The sequence below is a fragment of the Sus scrofa genome, chromosome 9, assembly GCF_000003025.6.
Source record: "Sus scrofa isolate TJ Tabasco breed Duroc chromosome 9, Sscrofa11.1, whole genome shotgun sequence".
NCBI classification, from domain to species: Eukaryota; Metazoa; Chordata; class Mammalia; order Artiodactyla; family Suidae; genus Sus; species Sus scrofa.
This window is the reverse complement of record NC_010451.4, coordinates 44,881,720-44,900,807: the sequence shown is the minus strand read 5'-3', so window position 1 is coordinate 44,900,807 and position 19,088 is coordinate 44,881,720. Positions and strand designations below refer to the sequence as shown.

The 19,088-nt window shown below is 51.1% G+C and overlaps 1 protein-coding gene across 1 annotated transcript in view; it reads left to right on the top strand.

The window, feature by feature from the left end:
• Positions 1–19,088, top strand: part of DSCAML1 (DS cell adhesion molecule like 1) — a 368,115-nt gene that overhangs the window by 252,449 nt on the left and 96,578 nt on the right. The window contains 2 exon segments of the mRNA XM_021062901.1: positions 12,545–12,691; positions 18,787–19,065. Of these exon segments, the coding sequence (XP_020918560.1) occupies positions 12,545–12,691; positions 18,787–19,065 (426 nt within the window).

The following is a 19,088-nucleotide window of genomic DNA, read 5'->3' as shown; positions in this document are numbered from 1 at the left end:
CTCACCACGTTTCCCCTTTGGTAACCTCAAGTTTGGTTCTGAAATCTTCATTTCTAAGTTCAAGTGTATCATTTTTATTAGATTCTATCTATTAATGATCTCATATGATATTTGTCTTTCTCTGACTGACTTCACTTAGTATGATAACTTCTAGGTCCATCCATGTTGCTGCAAATTAAGCCACCTTAATTACCCTTTAAAGGCTCTGTCCCCCAGTACAGTCCCACTGGGGGCAGGGGGAAAGGCTTTAATATATGAATTTTTAAAAATTATTTTTGGTCTTTTTAGGGCCGCACCTGCAGCATATGGAGGTTCCCAGGGTAGGGGTCAAATCAGAACCATAGCTGCCGGCCTACACCACAGCCCCAGCAATGCCAGATCTGAGCCACATCTGTGACCTACACCACAGCTCATGGCAACACTGGATCCTTAACCCACTGAGCAAGGCCAAGGATAGAACCTGGGTCCTCATGGATGCTTGTCAGATTCATTTCTGCTGAGCCACGGTGGGAACTCGTAATATATGAATTTGAGGGGACACAAATCAGTCTATTATAGAGAGGCCAGAGCTGGGACTTGAACTCCAGTTCCAGACTCATATGCCACGTGCCTTCACCAGGCTGCAAATCTCTCTCCAGGGTCTTGGGTGGAGGGCTTACAATCTGGGGAATCCAGAGGAGGTGAACAGTGCCTGGGCTTCCCTTGGGCTTTTCAAACCCAGGCTGGCAGGTAGCTCCAGGGCCCTCACCCTCAGCAGAAATAGCAAAGCCCTGAAAGAAGGGTGCTCTGCAGAGCGAGCCTCAAATAGCTCCCTGTAGGCTGCCCTGGTGCTGGGGCCCAGACAGGGCTAATTCCTGCCAGCCCAGAAGTATTGATCACCCCCACCCACCCTGCCCTCGGGGGAGAGCAGCCCTGCCACTGGCTGAGTTGTCTTATTAGTCTCATGAGCCACCCACAGGCTCCAAGTGGCAGGATGACCACATTGTTTTTATAAATCTCTATTGGCTAGAGCAGTAACTGGTAACCTGTATTGATTACAATTTCTCTTTTGGAATTGGGAGGCCCCTGGGGGCTAAATGATACATCCTGAGGCTACTCCTGGAAACTTTGGGCTGTGACGACTAAGTAGCTCCTCTCTTCCAAGAGAGACTGGATGATTTTTCTGACGCTGGCCAAAGCCTGGTCCCAGCGCTGAACTCCATCCATTCCACCCCGCCTCCCCTCCCCCACTCCACACCTCCCATTGTCTCTGGGGACCTTCCTTATGGGGGCAAAGGAATGGAGGGGCAGAGCAGGACCCCCCCAACCCCCAGCCTCTAGTTTCCCTGCTTCAGGAAGGCATCTGACTCCAGAAGCTGAAAACTGTCTCCACTGCCAGGATGTATTCATTCAACACAATATCTACACAGATAGCTACACCCGCATGTGTGTTATGGACACATGCGCTGTGCTTGGGCACACTTCACATTATGGTAATAACCCCTCCTTACCATGTATAGTGCAGTAAATGTCACAATGCCCTTTCTTGGTCATGATCATATGAACACCACAAAAGAACCACGGAAGCCAGGAAAGCAGAGGTTAATGTCTCTAGTTTGGGGCGGGAGAGCAGAAGCCCAGAAAGATTAAGGGGTTTTTCCTAAATCCACACATTTGGTAAATGGTAGGTCTCAAATCTCCCATTTCTGACTCCAAATACGGTGCTCCATACAGCACTCACTGGAGTCAGTGTCACCTGAGCTGCTATTCCCTTCCGTGTCCTGTCTGGTGCCCCCTAAGCTGTGCACAGGTACCCAGCAGTGTGCATGCCAGCAGATGCATGTAGCTCCCTGCCTGTGAGCCCAACTTCCTGCTAACACTTGGCACCTGGGCCGGGCAGTGTCCTTGCTCCCTAAGTCTGAGTCCTCCCAAAACAAGTGACCGCTTGATACCCTCAACCTCTGACTTCACTGCAAACCAGCCCCCCAAGAAACATCCCTCAGCCGTCCTTTCAGTCATAACAATACACTAGTCTCACCTCACCCCTCACACCTTTCTGCTCACCCAGTACTCCTGCCCTCCCTGGTGAGAAGGAAACCTCCTCCAGAGGAAGCATGGGGCCTGGGACTGCCCAGGAGAGGGGAGAAATCCGCCCCCTGGGGAAGGGGGTCACAGAGCCCCTCCAAACTGCAGCACGTGCTGTCCTGGCAGCTGGGTTTGGGGAGAACAGCTCTAGACTCGTGTTCAGGAGACCCAGAGGGGAGTCCCGGCTTTTCCATCCACTGAATGTGTCTCCTCCCGAGACACAGTGACCTCATCAATGAAGCAAGAGGAGCAGCACGCACTTCCTAGGCTGGTGATGGCGCTTAAGAAAGGCAAGTGCCGAGCACAGAGCCTGGCACATGGGCACCCACTGATTCCTGCACCTGGGGGTGTCTTTCCTGCTGTGTTTGTAAAACGACTGAAGACACTTTACCAGCTAAGTCTGGATCCCTCTCCCAACCCAAGGCAGGGTCACCACAGGAGAGGGGAAGCTCACAGCTGCAGGTCCCTTGGACCCAGGCCTCCTTCCTCCAAGGCCCCAGCTCTGGAAACCTCTAAGACCCACGGGGCTGAACTCGCCCTGAGGCAGGCAGAGACAGAACCACTCAGGGCAGCTCTGTTCTTGAACTTCCCTGTCCGCCTTGGAGCAAGATGTCTCGCTACCACCCCCAGAGTGTTGTGTTGCCTCTGATCTGAATATTGGCCCCTGGGATTCCCATGTGGTTCCAACCTGGAACCCGCGACTCTGCTGTTGGTGGTCTCCAGGTCACCTGAGGAGGAGGGAGGGCTTGGTCAGGGAGGGACAATGGGAGGCAGGCCTCAGGCAGGCCAGAGGGGGAGAACCCACATCCCTCCTTCTCCCTGTGTCTCTGAGTGTTTGATGAGCTCCTGGGAAGTGTGAGGTCACCCCTGCAGGGGGCCTCTCCCTGAAGAGGAGTCAGCGGGAGTAGACAGTGTAGGCTCCAGGTTGCCCCGAGCATGTCACCGTCTATTTACTTCCCTTTTGCTACTGCCAAACCATCAGGCTGGTTTTAATGTCCCAGCCTGGCCACTGCTGAGTTGGGAAACCAAGACAAGGATCAAAGTGGCCCAAACCATTGCAATGAGGCAGCAGAGGGTGAGAGGGGGAAGAGACCCCAGGATGCAGGGGACTTCAGGACAGGACTCCAGGCCGGAGGTCCGGCTGTCTGAGCCCGTTGGAAGTGCCTCCTCTCCTGCCAGGATTCATTCCATCAACACAGGTTCACTGAGCATCTGCTATGGGCCAGCCACATTCTGGAACTGGGATACTAAAATAACTCCTTGCTCTCAACGAGAAATACCCCATGCTCTGAAGACAAGAAGGCGGGGCAAGGAATTGGGCAGGGACATGGACCCCAGGCTGATTTTGATAGAGGGTCAGGCAAGGTCTCTCCAAGGAGCTGGCATGTGAGCAGAGATCTGAACGGGGCCAGGGTGAGTCAAGGAAAGAGTATTTCAGGCACAGAAGGAATAGCCAAAGCAAAGGCCCTGGGGTGGAAATGAGCAATGCACACTCATTTTAAACCCATTACAGCAGATGATCTTCATGGAGTCTTGCTGCTTTACCTTCCTGAAGCCATGAATTTATAAATCAGGAGGGAGGGGAACTTAAAGATGATCACTCCCCCCCCGACTTAATACTTAAATCTTCTATGCAATATCTCAGCCAAGTGCTTCTTCAGCCTCTACTGAAATACCTCTGATGATAGGAAACTCACTCAAAGACACTCATTCAAATTCCTTAGAATCTTGACTTTTGAATTTTTTTAATTTTAATTGTGGTAAAATACATATAACATAAACCTTACCGTCTTAACCATTTTTAGTGTTAAGCTCAGTAGCATTTCAGCTCAGTTTTTTTGTTTGTTTTGTTTTGTTTTGTTTTTGTCCTTTTGCCTTTCCTAGGGCCGCACCCATGGCATATGGAGGTTCCCAGGCTAGGGGTCTAATTGGAGCTGTAGCCACCAGCCTACGCCAGAGCCACAGCAACACGGGATCCGAGCTGTGTCTGTGACTCACACCACAGCTCACGGTAACACCGGATCCTTAACCCACTGACCAAGGGCAGGGATCGAATCCACAACCTCATGGTTCCTAGTCGGATTCGTTAACCACTGAGCCACAACGGGAAGTCCTCAGCTCAGTTTTAAGTTCAGTCATGTTTAAATTAAATGTCATCGTTCAAAACTGAACCTGTCAACTCATTAAATCCCAACTCCCCATTCCATCCTCCCGCTAGCCTCTGGCAACCATCATTCTAATTTTGTTTCTAATAACTACACATTTCTAGGCACCTCTTATAAGTGGAATCACACCATATTTTTCCTTTTGTATCTTACTTTTTTCACTTAGCATAATATCCTTAAGATTCATCTGTGTTGCAGCATGTGACAGAATTTCCTTCCTTTTAAGGCTAAGTAATATTCCATTATATATGTATATACCACATTTTCTTTATCCACTCATCCATCAATAATGCTGCCATGAACATGGGTGAATAGCTATCTTTTTGAGACCCTGTTTTCAATCCTCTTGGGAATAAACTTGGAAGTGGAATTGCTGGATCATATGGTAATTCTATTTTTAATTTTTTTAAGGAACTGCCATACCATTTAATCTTGACTTTTGAATATTCAAAAATAGTTATTTTTATTTTTTTTTTTTTTTTTTTTTTTTTTTTTTTTTTTTTTTTTGTCTTTTTGTCTTTTTGTTGTTGTTGTTGTTGCTATTTCTTGGGCCGCTCCCGCGGCATATGGAGGTTCCCAGGCTAGGGGTTGAATCGGAGCTGTAGCCACCGGCCTACGCCAGAGCCACAGCAACGCGGGATCCGAGCCGCGTCTGCAACCTACACCACAGCTCACGGCAATGCCGGATCGTTAACCCACTGAGCAAGGGCAGGGACCGAACCCGCAACCTCATGGTTCCTAGTCGGATTCGTTAACCACTGCGCCACGACGGGAACTCCCTAGTTATTTTTAAAGGTCTCATTGACTATAATAGAAATAGTGATTAGCAGTGGCAAGAGGTTTGCCAGATGTAGAAGCACTCGGAAACGGGAGTGGGTTAATCTGGGGAGGCTTCCTGGAGGAGGTAAACTTAGAGCTGAGATCTGACTTTTCTGAGCTGCAGTTCCCTCATGAGGGAAATGGGGCTTAAACTACCTTAGAGTTTTGGGAAGTTTCTTTCATTCATTCATTTATTCTTTCATTCATTCATTCTAGAAATATTTATCAAGTGTCTATTTTGTGACTGGCACTGCTTTCACACTGAGTGAGAGGGGAAACCATTGAAGGGTTTTGAGCAAAGGAGCCCCATGACCTGACTTAGGTTTTTCAGCATCACTCTGGCTGCCTGTTGGGAGCAGTTGGCGGAGGGGTGGGGACCCGGAGCAGGGAGACCAGTTAGGAAGCTGCTGTCCTTGCTTCGTTCAGTAAGTCCCTTCCCTTGCTCTAGAGGTTGGAGCTGGATTTTTTCAGTTCACACCTTCCAGCAAACCCTCACTCCCCCCTCCTCTGCCCAGCACCCTCTCCCCCACCCTCACGCCTCCCCGAGATCAGGAAGAGGGTGTCACCTTTGTGAAAGACCCATTGTCTCTTCCAGTCTCTGGGGCATGCCAGGGACCACGAGGTTTCTGCCCATTACCTCTCTGTGGCTCCTGTAGCTCTGGGGAGTCTCCAAGTCCCAGCTCCCCGACCTCTTAGAAAAACAGAAAAGATGCTGTCGGCTCACTTAGCACCTGGGTAAGACCTCTGAATTGCCAAGGAGGACCTCCTTTATTTCCAAGCTCCTGAGAGGAAGGGGGAGACTTTGCAGGAAGCCTGACCACAGGAAGGGATGGAGAGCCCCCCGAATGGCCCCCCCAGCCCTCCACCTCCCCGAGCTGGAGCCACTTGTGCTGAGATTTAACAAGTACCACCCACGTGCTGGAGACTTTCCCATGCGCTATCTCATCTTTCATCAAATCCTCCCAATGACTCTGGGACCTAAGTCCTATTTCTTGTCTCCATTTTCTTGAAGGAGAAATGGGACTCACAGGAATCTGATCACAGAGACATCCATTGTCAGAGTGAAAGGGCCCTACAAGTGCATCTAATGCAGGGGTTCTTCTCCCTGGCTTCCTATTAGAGCACCCCAAAACTTCTTTGAAATACTGACTTCCAGGCCACCCCCCACACACACACGAGAGTTTAATTTTAAAAGCTCCTCAGATGATGCTAATATACAAACACAGTTAAAAAGCACAGACCTACTCCTGGAGTTCCCGTCGTGGCTCAGAGGAAACAAATCTGACAAGCATCCATGAGGATGCAGGTTCAATCCCTGGCCTCACTCAGTGGGTTAAGGATCCAGTGTTGATGTGAGCTGTGGTGTAGGTTGCAGATGCAGCTCAGATCCAACATTGCTGTGGCTGTGGTGTAGGCCAGCAGCTGAGCTCTGATTGAACCCCTAGCCTGGGAACCTCCATATGCCACAGGTGCAGCTCTAAAAACACACAAACTCACACACACACACACACACACACACACACACACACACACACACACACACACCTACTCCACCCCTTCCCTTTCTGTGTGGGTGGGAAAACTGAGGGCCTGAGAGAGAGGACTTGACTTCTTCAGGCCACCTGGTATCAATTTCCCCGGGCAGCATTAACAAATGACCACAAACCAGGAGTTCTCTTGTGGCTCAGTGGGTTAAGGACCCAGCATTGTCACTGCATTGGCTCAGGTCACTGCTGTGGCTCAGGGTTTGATCCCTGGCCCAGGAAGTTCCGAATGCAGATGCAGCCAAAAAGAAAAAAGTCAAGGTGTGGGGAGGGTGTGCCCCCTCTGCTCTAGGGGAGGAATCCTTCCTCGCCCCTTGCTCAGCTTCTGGGGTTGCTGACAGTTCTTGGCTTTTCTTTGCTTGTAGATGCATCGCTCCCTTCTCTGCCTCCGTCTTCACACAGCATCTCCCATGTGTGCCTGTCTGTGTCCGCATTCTCCCTCTTCTTATACATAAGGACACCAGTCATTGTAGGTGTAGAGTCTACCTTAATCCAGTTTGACCTCATTTTAACTTGATTCTATTTGCATTTCCAAGCTCTGAGTGGACATTAATTTGGGGGGGGGCACTATTCAACCGAGTATATACCCCATCATCCATGGAAGAGCAGGGCTCTGCCTCAGTCTCCTCGGTCCTAGTTCTGGGCTTGCTCCCCAGTGCTGGGTGGCTTGACCCCTTTTTATCCTCCTCTTCTCACTATGGCTTCTATTGACTCCACCCCATCCTTGACCAGCCCCCAGTACCAAAGCTCAAAGCTTTCCTTTGGAGAGCTGGAAGGACACTGTCTTCTAACTGTGGAATCCCAGAGGGTGGAAACCAAGTTCAAGACTTCTCCATGGAGTCAGCTCAGTACCTAGGGATGCTCCATAAAGACTTGATACAAGAAGCCAAACTGAATTCACTGGATGAATGCTCCTTTAAGAGGAAGTGACAGAAGCAATCAAGCAGAGGCTGGCTGTGGAGCTTCGGAGGAGCGTAGGGAATAGACTTACAGTCCTATGTGTGTGGGTGGTCATTTACCCTCTCTGTGCTTTGGTATAACATCAGTAACAATAATATCCATTTCGAAGGGGTGTGGTTAAATGAGATAATATGCCCTGGGCCCAACATGTAATAGGTGCTGAATAAATACTTAGCTTTCAAAAAAGGAGAAGCGGAGTTCCCGTCGTGGCTCAGTGGTTAATGAATTCGACTAGAAACCATGAGGTTGCCGGTTCGATCCCTGGCCTCGCTCAGTAGGTTAAGGATCCGGAGTGGCTGTGAGCTGTGGGTAGATCACAGACTCAGCTCGGATCCTGCGTTGCTGTGGCTGTGGCATAGGCTGGTGGCTACAGCTCCGATTAGACCCCTAGCCTGAGAACCTCCATATGCCACGGGTGCGGCCCTAGAAAAGATAGATAAATAAATAAATAAATAAATAAATCATAAAAAATGAAAAATGAAAAAAGGAGAAGCCTCCTCCAGATCACCAGGAAAAAAGGATAGTGAAGCAGGCTGGAGTATTCCAATAATAATCAAAAGAAAAGGATTCATTAACCATGCACAGCACTTCCTGGTCATAGGCATGGTCTATTGCAGACTTTGCGATGTAACAGCCAAGTGGTGCCACTGGCAGAGTCCACATTTAAACACAGTTCCACGTCTTAATTCTAGAGCCTAAGGGAAAGTGACCCTCCAGTATATTCCCATGGGGATGTTACTGGCGTTTGGGGTAGACCAGTTGTTATTGTAACCTGACCACTGAATTCCATTAGCACCCCAGTTATGACCCCAGACACACACAACCCAGTGGCCTCTGGACGGGGACTGGACGTGGTGGTCCTGGCTGCCACTCCGTTCTTCCTCCTGCTGGACGCAGCCTGCCCCAAGGAGTAGGAGCCAAGATGGGGGCTAGTGACTCCTCTACCCAATCAGAGGACAGCTGCTCCCATGTGAGCTGCAGAGTATGGGCTTCCAGATTGCCAGGGCACCCCGCTGGAGCCAGCCGTGGAGGCCAGCCGTGTGCTTGGAGCCCTGGCCCCCCTGATCCCCCACCAGCTGGCTGCGCCTCGTCCCCTGGCTACGCTGTATGCCTCTCACTCCACAGGCCCCCTTCTCCTTCCTTCCCCAGCGGGGCCCATCATCTGATTCTCATCAAACATGCAGAACTGATGTTGCACAAGTCCCCCCCAGTGGGGATTAACATAATACCCCTGATTTCTCCTTCCCCTCTTGCTTGCTGTGCGTCCCCCTGGCTGTGGCCTGCCTTTGTTTCAGGAGGAGCGATACACTGTATCTGGAAATGTTACTGCAATTAAATATGCACAAGAAGGGGGAAGGGAGGGGGAAAATGAGGACAATGAAGGATGTGAAACATCAGATGCAGCAGCTGCTTGTTGCCATAGAAACCCCAGTTCCCCACCACCACCACCACCACCGCAGCACCCCTCCCCAGCTTAAAATTCCTCAGGGCCAAGCGTACTGTTGTCGTCCTCGTTCTGGGGATAACAGGGTCCTAGCTGTCCAGGCTGGAGCACCTGTGGGCTGCTGGGGTTGATTTTAGGGTCTTTCCCTCTTTCTCCTTATCCCACCTCCACCCCCAACCCGGGTCCTTCTGATTGGCAGCCACACCCTCCAGTAGTTCTGCATTCCAGTCCCAGTTTCATAGTAAATTACAGGAGAGCTTCCGCATTTGACTTTGGGATGTCACAACATGGAGACAAAACGGCACATGCAGTGTCTGGTGGGGGAGCCTGGCTTTCTTCTTGCTTCCTGCAGGTCTTCTGACTGCAGGGCCTGGCTCCCTCCTGCTTCCTTTTCGTCTTTTAGCCACAGTACCGAGTGGCGGTCTGTGGGGTGTGGTCCTCGTGTTGGGGGGGCAGAGCAGGGATCCACAAGCTCCAGGAGGGCTGCCAGCTGGCCTAGGGTTCATCTAGGGAGAGCCCAACAAGATGCCAGTCGGTGGGGATCCATGTGACATCCCAGACCCAGGCCCACATAGCCAGGTGTCCAAGGGCGGAGGGAGGAAACGTGGCCAAGCGGCATCTCTCAGACACAAGACATGGGCCTTTAGTTGTGGGCAGAGTAGGAAGCAGTAGTATAATGGGGCTGCCTCCCCACCTCCATGCCACCCTCCCCCTCCCCCTCCTCCTCCTCCCTGCAAAAGGTTAATGCAGCTTAGGCTGGAGGTTGGTAACCTGGCTCTACTCTGTCCTGGTCAAATACACTGACTGTCAGCTTCCCACCACTTGGCAAAGGGCGTGGCACCCAGTAGGTCTAGTCCTGAACACAGACATGAGGGAGGGAGAGAGGGAGGGAAAATTCAGAGATTTGTAGATAAACCAAGGTTTATTAAGAAGCCAGAGGGAGTTCCTATTGTGGCTCAGCAGTAACAAACCCAACTAGTATCCATGAGGACATGGGTTCGATCCCCGGCCTCACTCAGTGAGTTAAGGATCCAACGTTGAGATGAGCTTCAGTGTAGGTAGGTCACAGATGAGGCTTGGATCTGGTGTTGCTGTGGCTGTGGTGTAGGCCAGTGCTACAGCTCCAATTCGACCCGTAGCCTGGGAACTTCCATATTGCCACATCTGGAGTCAAAAAAAAAAAAAAAAAGAAGCAGCAAGAGATCAACAACACTGATGAAGTTATTTGAAACCATACTAAATAACTATTTTAAAAAATAAACTGGAGGAGTTCCCGTCGTGGCGCAGTGGTTAACGAATCCGACTAGGAACCATGAGGTTGCGGGTTCGGTCCCTGCCCTTGCTCAGTGGGTTAACGATCTGGCATTGCCGTGAGCTGTGGTGTAGGTTGCAGACGCGGCTCGGATCCTGCATTGCTGTGGCTCTGGCGTAGCCCGGAGGCTACAGCTCCGATTCGACCCCTAGCCTGGGAACCTCCATATGCCACGGGAGCGGCCCAAAGAAATAGCAAAAAGACAAAAAATAAATAAATAAATAAACTAAGACTACTTAGCCTGATGAAAGATCAAAGGGCGTCATAGCTGCCTTCCAGTTTGTGAGGCAGTCTATCAGTGACACAGGTTTCAGCTGGTTCTCTAGGGGTCCAATGAATAGAAACCAGGACCCATGGAGACCAGTTGTGACCAAGGAAGGTCTTTCTCAAAGTCAGAATTATCAACTCAGGAATGGGTCACTGAAGTAGTGAGTAGTGAATTCCCTAGCCCTGGAAGTAATCAAATGAAGGCTGGAGAAGCTTTGCCAAAGGTCCAGCTGTGGAGGGGGCAGGTCCAGCACACTCAGCTTTTCAAACAAGCAGGCATTATTGGAAAGCATCCTTTGGTGAGTCCCCGTCTGCAGGTGCCGAGATCTTGGACTTGTGCTTTGAAGGATTGGGCACCACAGAATATTCCTAATAGGAGAATGAGCCAGCATCAGAGCTCTTGTCAGCAGTGGAGAGGGCTCAGCTCAGCCCCTCAGGCGTGGGAAATCAGACTCAAAATAATAGGATTTGAAGGGGCTGGGGCTGCCCAAAATATTTCCCTGTGTAAGCCTGAGCGTCCAGTGTTAGCAGGTCCTTCCTACGAGGTCAGCCTCACCCTCTCCCCTACAGTTTTCTTGTAAGTCATGATCACTGTCCAGACTCTGAGATGGCAGCCTGGGATCTTCTGTGCCTACATGGGAAAGCTGGCGCACCCCTAGAGAACAGCAGAGGAACCCAAGGCTAGCTTCTCAATCTTGGTCTGGCTGGGTCTTAGACAAGAGGCTGTGAGCTTAGAGAGTCCCAAAGCCAAATGCAAGCCCCTCCCCTGCTCTCCAGTCTACATTCTCCTCTTTTAAAATCAGCCCTGACTAGCTCAAGTTCAGGGTTTGCCTTAAGACCCTGGACAAGAAAATCCACTCTACCTTGGAGTCGAGTCTTATCCTATAGTCAGCCCAGTGGGTGTGCTACCCTGTCCTTTCCGCTCCTCTGCCAAACCGCGGCAGTGAGGCTGTGGAGGGGGGCGGGAAAATAAAGCACATTGCTGGCACCTGTGCCTCGCAGGAAATGCTATCAAGAACTATATGATGGGAATTCCCACTGTGGCTCAGTGGGTTTAGGACCCAGTATTGTCTCTATGAAGATGTAGGTTCGATCCCTGGCCTTGCTCAGTGGGTTAAGGATTCTATGTTGCTGTGGCTGTGGCATAGGCCACAGATGCGGCTCCAGTTCGACTCCTGGCCTGGGAACTTCCATTTGCCACAGATGCAGCCCTAAAAAGAAAAAAAAAATGTATGATGAATTAGTACTGTAAACCCACATCTCCACACCCCCACTCCTAGTATAGCTTAGCCTCAATAATTGTTTCTTGGGTGAATAAATAATTGAGAGAAAATAATTTAGGCTTGTGTTTGGCTCAGTGCAAAGGGAGAGATGGAAACGAGAAGGCCTGAGTTCTGATCCACCTACTGACTATGATTTTAAAATGGAGATAACATCTCAAACAGTTGTAAGAATCAACAAGCAATAAATGTTAAGGCTTTTCAAGCTCTTGCAAAAAGATAGGAAAGACGAGGACTAATATTCACTAAGTGAGCACTTGCTAGGTTCCAGGTGCTTTATTATTTTTTTCGTCATTACATACACTCTATGAAGTATTATTTATACTTTGTTGCACAGAGAAGGCTCAGAGAGGTTAAGTGACTTCCCCCAAGGTCACACAGCTAATCCATGGAAGAGGTAGATTGGAACCCACATCTCTTCTGATTCTAAAGCCCAACATCTTCCTTTAAAACCTGAAGCATCTTCACTTAAAGGAATAGTTACCATGATTTCTATTTGTTTGCATGTAGAAAATTCTCATCTATTGGAGACACTCCCCTGCCCTCTTCACCTCCCTTGTTTTTCCCATCACCTCCCCTCCCCTGGGCAACAGTCCTGGCCTGAGAGAAGGCCAGCTGCAGGCCCCAGTTGCTTCTGGTGGTGTGCCTAGCCAGAGGAATAATTAACTGTGTCCCTCTTGTGTCTCCAGAAAACAGGTTTTTTATTACTTACCACGGCGGGCTATACATCTCTGACGTGCAGAAGGAGGACGCCCTCTCCACCTACCGCTGCATCACCAAGCACAAGTACAGCGGGGAGACCCGGCAGAGCAATGGGGCCCGCCTCTCTGTGACAGGTAGGTGAGAGGTCTGGGGAGGGGGCGCACCAGCCCACCCCTAGGACTGGGGGGATGTGTGAACACCTCGGATCAGGGAGTCTGCTGTGTACTCAGGGGACTCAGAGAAGGAGATTAAAGAACTTGGGTTCAGAAACCACTGAGACAGAGCTTATCTGATTTAGTTTTGGGGGTCCTTCATATAAGGACTGGACAGTTAAAGACTTTTCAGAAGTCTGTACCTGAGGAAACTTGACTCCCCTGAAGAACTGATATCTTACTGTTTATCAAATAACGAGGGTTATGGACTCATCCTCTTTTTTCCCTTTTTGCCTTTGCCACCAGGAAACTCATAGATAAAATCTGCTACTCATAGTAATGATTCAATTTGATTAGGGAGATTTTTTTTTTAATTTCCTCATGTCTCTAAGTATTTTTTAAAATTCTATTTTTTTGTATTTTTTAAGATTCTATTTTATCTATTTATGAATATATGTATATCTTTTGTTATAGCCTACCTTACAACATTTGAAAGTAGGTAAACAAAAGGTAAGAAAACCCTCTAAATTCCATAAAGGATTTTATTCTGGAGTGATTATATCTCCTTACGGAAGGATGGAAGCTGGTATTAACTGAATCCCCCTGTGTGCCAGAAATTTCAGTCTCTTAGGTACCATAATAGCTTGGTAAGATGTGTGCTGTTCTTGCTATTTCTACAAAAAACCAGATCTTAGAGAAGCCAAGCACCTTGCCTCAACTGTTTAACCAGTAGGAGGCACAGCCAGAATTGACACTCTTAAGCCCCGGACCCCAGCTTCCCCCAGCCACAGACCCCCATGGAAGGGGCTAATCGAACCCCACGCACAGACCCCAGTCCCAGGAGCAAGAAAGGCACTTCATGCTCCTCAGGGAGGGTTTTCTGGAAGAGCGCTTTCCAAACTCCTGACGGCGATGCGCAGACAGTATAACCTATGCAATGCACGCTGGTATTTCCCACCACGTGTATTGCAATGCACTCTGATATTTTCTATTCTGTTCTATCCCATTTCAATTTAACTAAATGTGGGTCACCACTCACCAAATGGATTTCATAACTTCCTAACCGTTTGTGACCTGCAATTTGAAAATCTCTGCTCTGGAAGAGGTGGGATGGGCATGGCTTTTGGAAGAAAGATGAAGTGATAGTCAGAACACCTGTGTTTGGGGACTAGGCTCCCCCACCACATCTCAGGGTCTCTGAGAAGGGAACCGGATGGGGTGACCACTCAGATTCTATCTGCGTCTGACATTCTGTGGTTTGGTGAGGACTTCTTGGACCAGCAGGTGACTCTATCCAGGAACCCCTCTTATTTGCCTGGTGCATTTGAAGGCAAGACCAGAAGAACAGAAACCAGGAGAGCAAGATCAGGCTCTCTGATTCCCCCTTGTATCTCCAGGGCCTGGCACATATTAGGTGCGAGGTAAATATTTGTGGAATTAACCAATGCCGAGGGAAGCTGCACTGTTGTGAGGGGAGGAGGTGGGGCTGCACTGTGTGGCCCCATCTTTGTGGCTAGACTTGGCAATGTGGTAGCCCGGTTTCCAAATGTGTCAGTGGTTCCCTTCCAAATTATAGGCACTTGTTTGTATGGTGTTTTGCATCTTATTTGCATGCCTCTCATACAGCTTGGAAAAGGCATGGAACCACCACCACCCCTCCTGAAGATCTGCTCCTTTCCCCTGCGTGACTAGTTAGTGCTTTCATCCTTATCTTATCTCAGCTTTTGGAGGGAATAGGCAGGAGTCACTAAAAAAAGACACCTCTTCTTTTTGGGGGGTGGGGGCAATGCCCACGGTGTGCAGAAATTCCAGAGCCAGGGATTGAGCCCATGCCACAATAGTGACAATCCTAGATTCTCAACCTGCTGAGCCACCCGGGAACTCCTCAAAAAAGACACTCTTTAAACTAGAGGCTATGCCAGCTCTTCTCCTTCTGCTCTCATGGCCCCCCTGCTGTGGATGGGATGAGGGAAGCAGGGAGAGAATGGGAGATGCTACCCAAAGACTCAGAGCTAAAGCCCAAACAGAGAAACAGAGAAACAAAGACAGGGAGGCACCCAGGCAGACAAAAGGGGAGATGCATGGGCACAGCGAGAGAAAGACAGAGGACAAAGAAAAACAGAAGCCTAACAGAAAGACAAGGACAGAGAAGATGACAGTGACGGGGTGAAAGGGATCTAGAGAGAGACGGAGAGAGCGACAGGGAGCCGAGGAAAGGGGCCCCAGGAGTGACGCGGGCCCTGATGTGATGGGACGTGACAAGGCGATCTGCAAGCTGCTTGTCTCGACAAAAATGCAATGGATACTCTAGCCAGGCAATGCAGAGGGAAATTCACATCAGGGGGGCTCAGGCATGAGCCACCAGCCTCACATTTCAGATCCGCTCCCAGAGTCAAGCGTGGGGGTCAGTCCTGAGCCGGCTTTCAGCTGAGGTGTTTTACTCCTTAATCCCCAGAACCCTGCAAGATTGGGGGCCGGTGGCCAGGAAGGGCGTCATCCCTCAGCTCCAGGCCAGCCCCTGGCATTGGGGATGGGGGGATGCAGCCAGGTTTCCTGGCAGTTCTAGGCCCTGCCAAGGCACCTGGTGGCTGAGGGGGTCCGAGCCCAGCACAGCCTCAAGGGACGGCTGCCCCTCTCCCCAGACCCAAAGGCAAGCGGAGGGAACAGAATGATCCCCTGGCAGCGCCTTGTAGAAGGTCATTGGATGCGGGCAGGACCCACACCTGTGGTTTATTTCAGTCCTCACCAGGTATTTAAGTAAGAGGGAGGGAAGCGGCTGGGGGTGGAGCGAGATGTACAGGAAAAGGCCTTAAGAATCAGGCCAAGGTTTCAGTCTTAGCTCCACCACTCACTAGCAGTACAACCTGGCATAAAATCAGTAATTCTCCAAACCTCAGCTTCCATGTCTGTAAAATGGGAGAGACAGCATGTCCTCCTCGGGGTGACTGTGAGAATTAAATAGGATGCTGCATGTAGAAGGCTTAACATGGGGCTGACCACAGAGGAAGCACTCAGGCGCAGGTAACTGCAGCCTTTGTCATGGTCATAGTGGTTGCCGTTCTCTTGTCCCTGCCTTGTTATTCCCACGACATTTCCAAGGTGGGGGCAGGGAGCGACTTTCTGCATTGTCCAAGGTAGGCGGTTGCAAGAAAAGTCTGAGCCCCCTAAAATACAACCTAATAAGCAGTCTACACATCGAGGTGCTTTTTGGAGTTTCCTAAGTGCTTTCACGGGCATTAACTCTGTGCAATAGGCCCTGTTGTTGGCATTTATCATGGAGGGAACCAGTGACCAGAGAGGCTGAGAGACTAGCCCAGAGTTCCTCAGCTCAGAGCGCCGAGCCAGGGGCAGAAGCCAGGGCAGTGCTGTTCAGCCAGCTGGGGGAGGTCCTGGCAGCACCCCCTCCCCGGGGCACCCTGACTGCCCCCCAGCCCTAGTGGACCCTCCAAGATTTCTCAGGGCTGGGCCATCTGTCCCCCCAGCCTGGCACTGGCCCCGGGAGCCCCCGATCCCCCCAGGCTGTCGCTGTACACGCCACAGCATTTTCCTTCTGCTCCGGAGTAATGAAAGAGGTTTCTTTCCCTCAGAATTTAATTTCACGCCTGAGACTCGGTGATTAATTCCCTCCCCCCGCCCCTTCCTCCGCCGCCCCGTCAGCCCCTCGCTTGTAAATTCTGCGGTGTGCCACGGAATTTGTGTATTTTGCATCAATTAAGTGTCACATTGAGTAATTCTTCCCTGGCACCGGGTTTGTTTATCCCAGCCATTCCCACAGGGTTGTGGGGGGAAGAGGCCGCCGAAGCTGGCGGGGAGGCAGGGCAGGCGGCTGCGGAATAGTAATCGCCCGGCACATCTGCGTGGGGCTGTCGCGTCCGTCAAGCTCTTTGACACACATTTTGCTTTGTTGCCCACAGCAGCCTTCTGAGATCTGGAGGCAGTGGTATCACCTCCCTGTGCAGACAGAAAACTCGGGCTCTGGGAGGTCAGAAGACTCAGCCAAGGTCGCACAGCTTAGCAGTGACCTAGGCCGAGGTGCACCTGAGTCTCCTGATTCCCAGGGCCAGCTTCCTGGTGAAAAGCCACTGATGGTGGGAAAGGAGCAGAGAGCCTTCTAGAAAGTCCTCCTGGAGGAACATTCCCAGCCCAGCCCCTCTCAAGGGGGATGAGCTGAGGACAGAGGAAATGTCCTATACTCAAGGGGGAGCCAGAAGGGTGTCTGTGCTCCTGCCACTCACTCTGGAGCTGCATTGGGTATTAGATTATTCTATCCCAGACCCATTTACTGGTTTTGGATCTTGGCTTTGCAGTGTGATCCTGGGTGGGTCACTGCACCTCTCTGGTCTCAGGATCCTCGCCTGTGGTGCCCTCCAAGGTCCCTAGGTGAGTTGTCCTTAAACCTACACAGTTGTGTCATGCAGAAGAGGCAGACCACTGGTCCACCCTTTGCCCGTGTGTCCCCGTTCACCTTCCCTCAGACTTGTAGGGTTCAGCAGCCCTGTTCTGTGCCAGGCATGGGAGAAACCACAGTGGATCCATGCTGCCTTGGTCTTCCAGGGAAGACAGGTGCACAGCCTGATGCCTGGTGCTAAGGGCTGATGGCAAGGGCCATGGGGTCAGTGGCCACAGTGGTTGCCTCTAGGAAGGACATGGGGTGGCTGGGCGCAGGAGTGAGGGGACTCCCTTTCCCCTGTATGCTCTTCTCTATTTTCTGAAGTTTTGCCAGGTGCATATGTTGCACTTGGAATTTTTTTTTTTCTTTCAAAAGAAAAGATGGCTTGAAAATAAAATGAAAAAGGAAGAATACTTGATGGGAGTCCAGTGTGAGTGGCCTGGGGGAGACGTCCAGAAGGGGTGATGTTGAGGCTGGTTTATGAAAGATCAGTAGGAGCTGGCCGAGCAGAGGGGGCTGGCAGGGCACCCAGGTGGAAGACGATATGATAACAGGGTGCCACGCATGGGGACCTGGTTAGATCAGAAGGTGTGGGAGGCAGGCCAGGCCAAGGACCTGGCCAGGTGAGATCATAGATCACTGAAGTCAGGAGAAGAAATGTGGGTTGTAGCATGTCTATCAAGGGAGCCTGCAGAGGTTTCACATCAGGGGAAATTCCTCAGTGGGCAGAAAACCCAGAGAGGCTTTTAGGGTGAGAACTAGACTGAACACCACCAAGAAATGGCATCGCACACAGAATCCTCCCAGGTTTTCTGCAGTGCAGGGCCACAGGCCTCCCAGTCACTGCTTTCTCTTGGTTTGAGAATGCAAAAGAGAGAGCACCGGAGTTCCTGTTGTGGTGCAGCGGTAACGAATCTGACTAGTATCCATGAGGACACAGGTTCAATCCCTGGCCCCACTCAGTGGGTTAAGGATCCGGCCTTGCCATGAGCTGTGGTGTAGGTCACAGATGCTGCTCGGATCCCACATTGCTATGGCTGTGGCGTAGGCCAGCGGGTACAGCTCCAATTCGACCCCTAGCCTGGGAACTTCCAGAGGCCACACGTGGGCCCTAAAAAGAAAAAAAGAAAAAGAAAAAAAGAGCAAGAGAGCATGTTGGGGGTGGCAAGTGTGTTCTGCAGAAGGCTTAACTCCTGAATCTTCTTGGCCCCTGTGGAAATGCCCCGCCTCCTCTGAACCTACCCAGACCATAGTGGGAGGAGACAGGACCAGACAGGGCTGCTCATCCTTGGTGGGAGCCTCTGCTCCAGTCTGAGACCCAGACCAAGACTAACCAGAATCACAACTCCCAGATGTCCTGCTTCTCACATCACAAGCGCTGTTTGTAGGAAAGTCTCTCCCTTCCTGGGCCCCTTGCTGTTTCCCCTTTCCCTCTGTCTGTCTGTCTGTCATTCTAGCCTAGCCTACCCGCCGCATCCTCTCCTCCCCCAGCCATACTCAGGGCCTCCATCTGACCTGAGCAGGAGAGTTTGGGCCAGAGCCTGGGGCACAGGGAGATACAGTGAGCCCTCTCACCTGGGTATCACTCACTCTGGGCACCAGTGAGCAGCAAGTTCTGGGTGTCTGCCTTCCCAGCCCCAACCCCAAACCCCTAAACCCAGGGCTACTCACTCTCTCTGCCTTCCAGACCCTGCCGAATCAATCCCCACCATCCTGGACGGCTTCCACTCCCAGGAAGTGTGGGCCGGCCACACCGTGGAGCTGCCCTGCACCGCCTCCGGCTACCCCATCCCTGCCATCCGCTGGCTCAAGGATGGCCGACCCCTCCCGGCAGACAGCCGCTGGACCAAGCGCATCACAGGGCTGACCATCAGTGACCTGCGGACCGAGGACAGCGGCACCTACATTTGTGAAGTCACCAACACCTTCGGCTCGGCAGAGGCCACAGGCACCCTCACGGTCATCGGTGAGTCGGGGAGCACCTCTTCC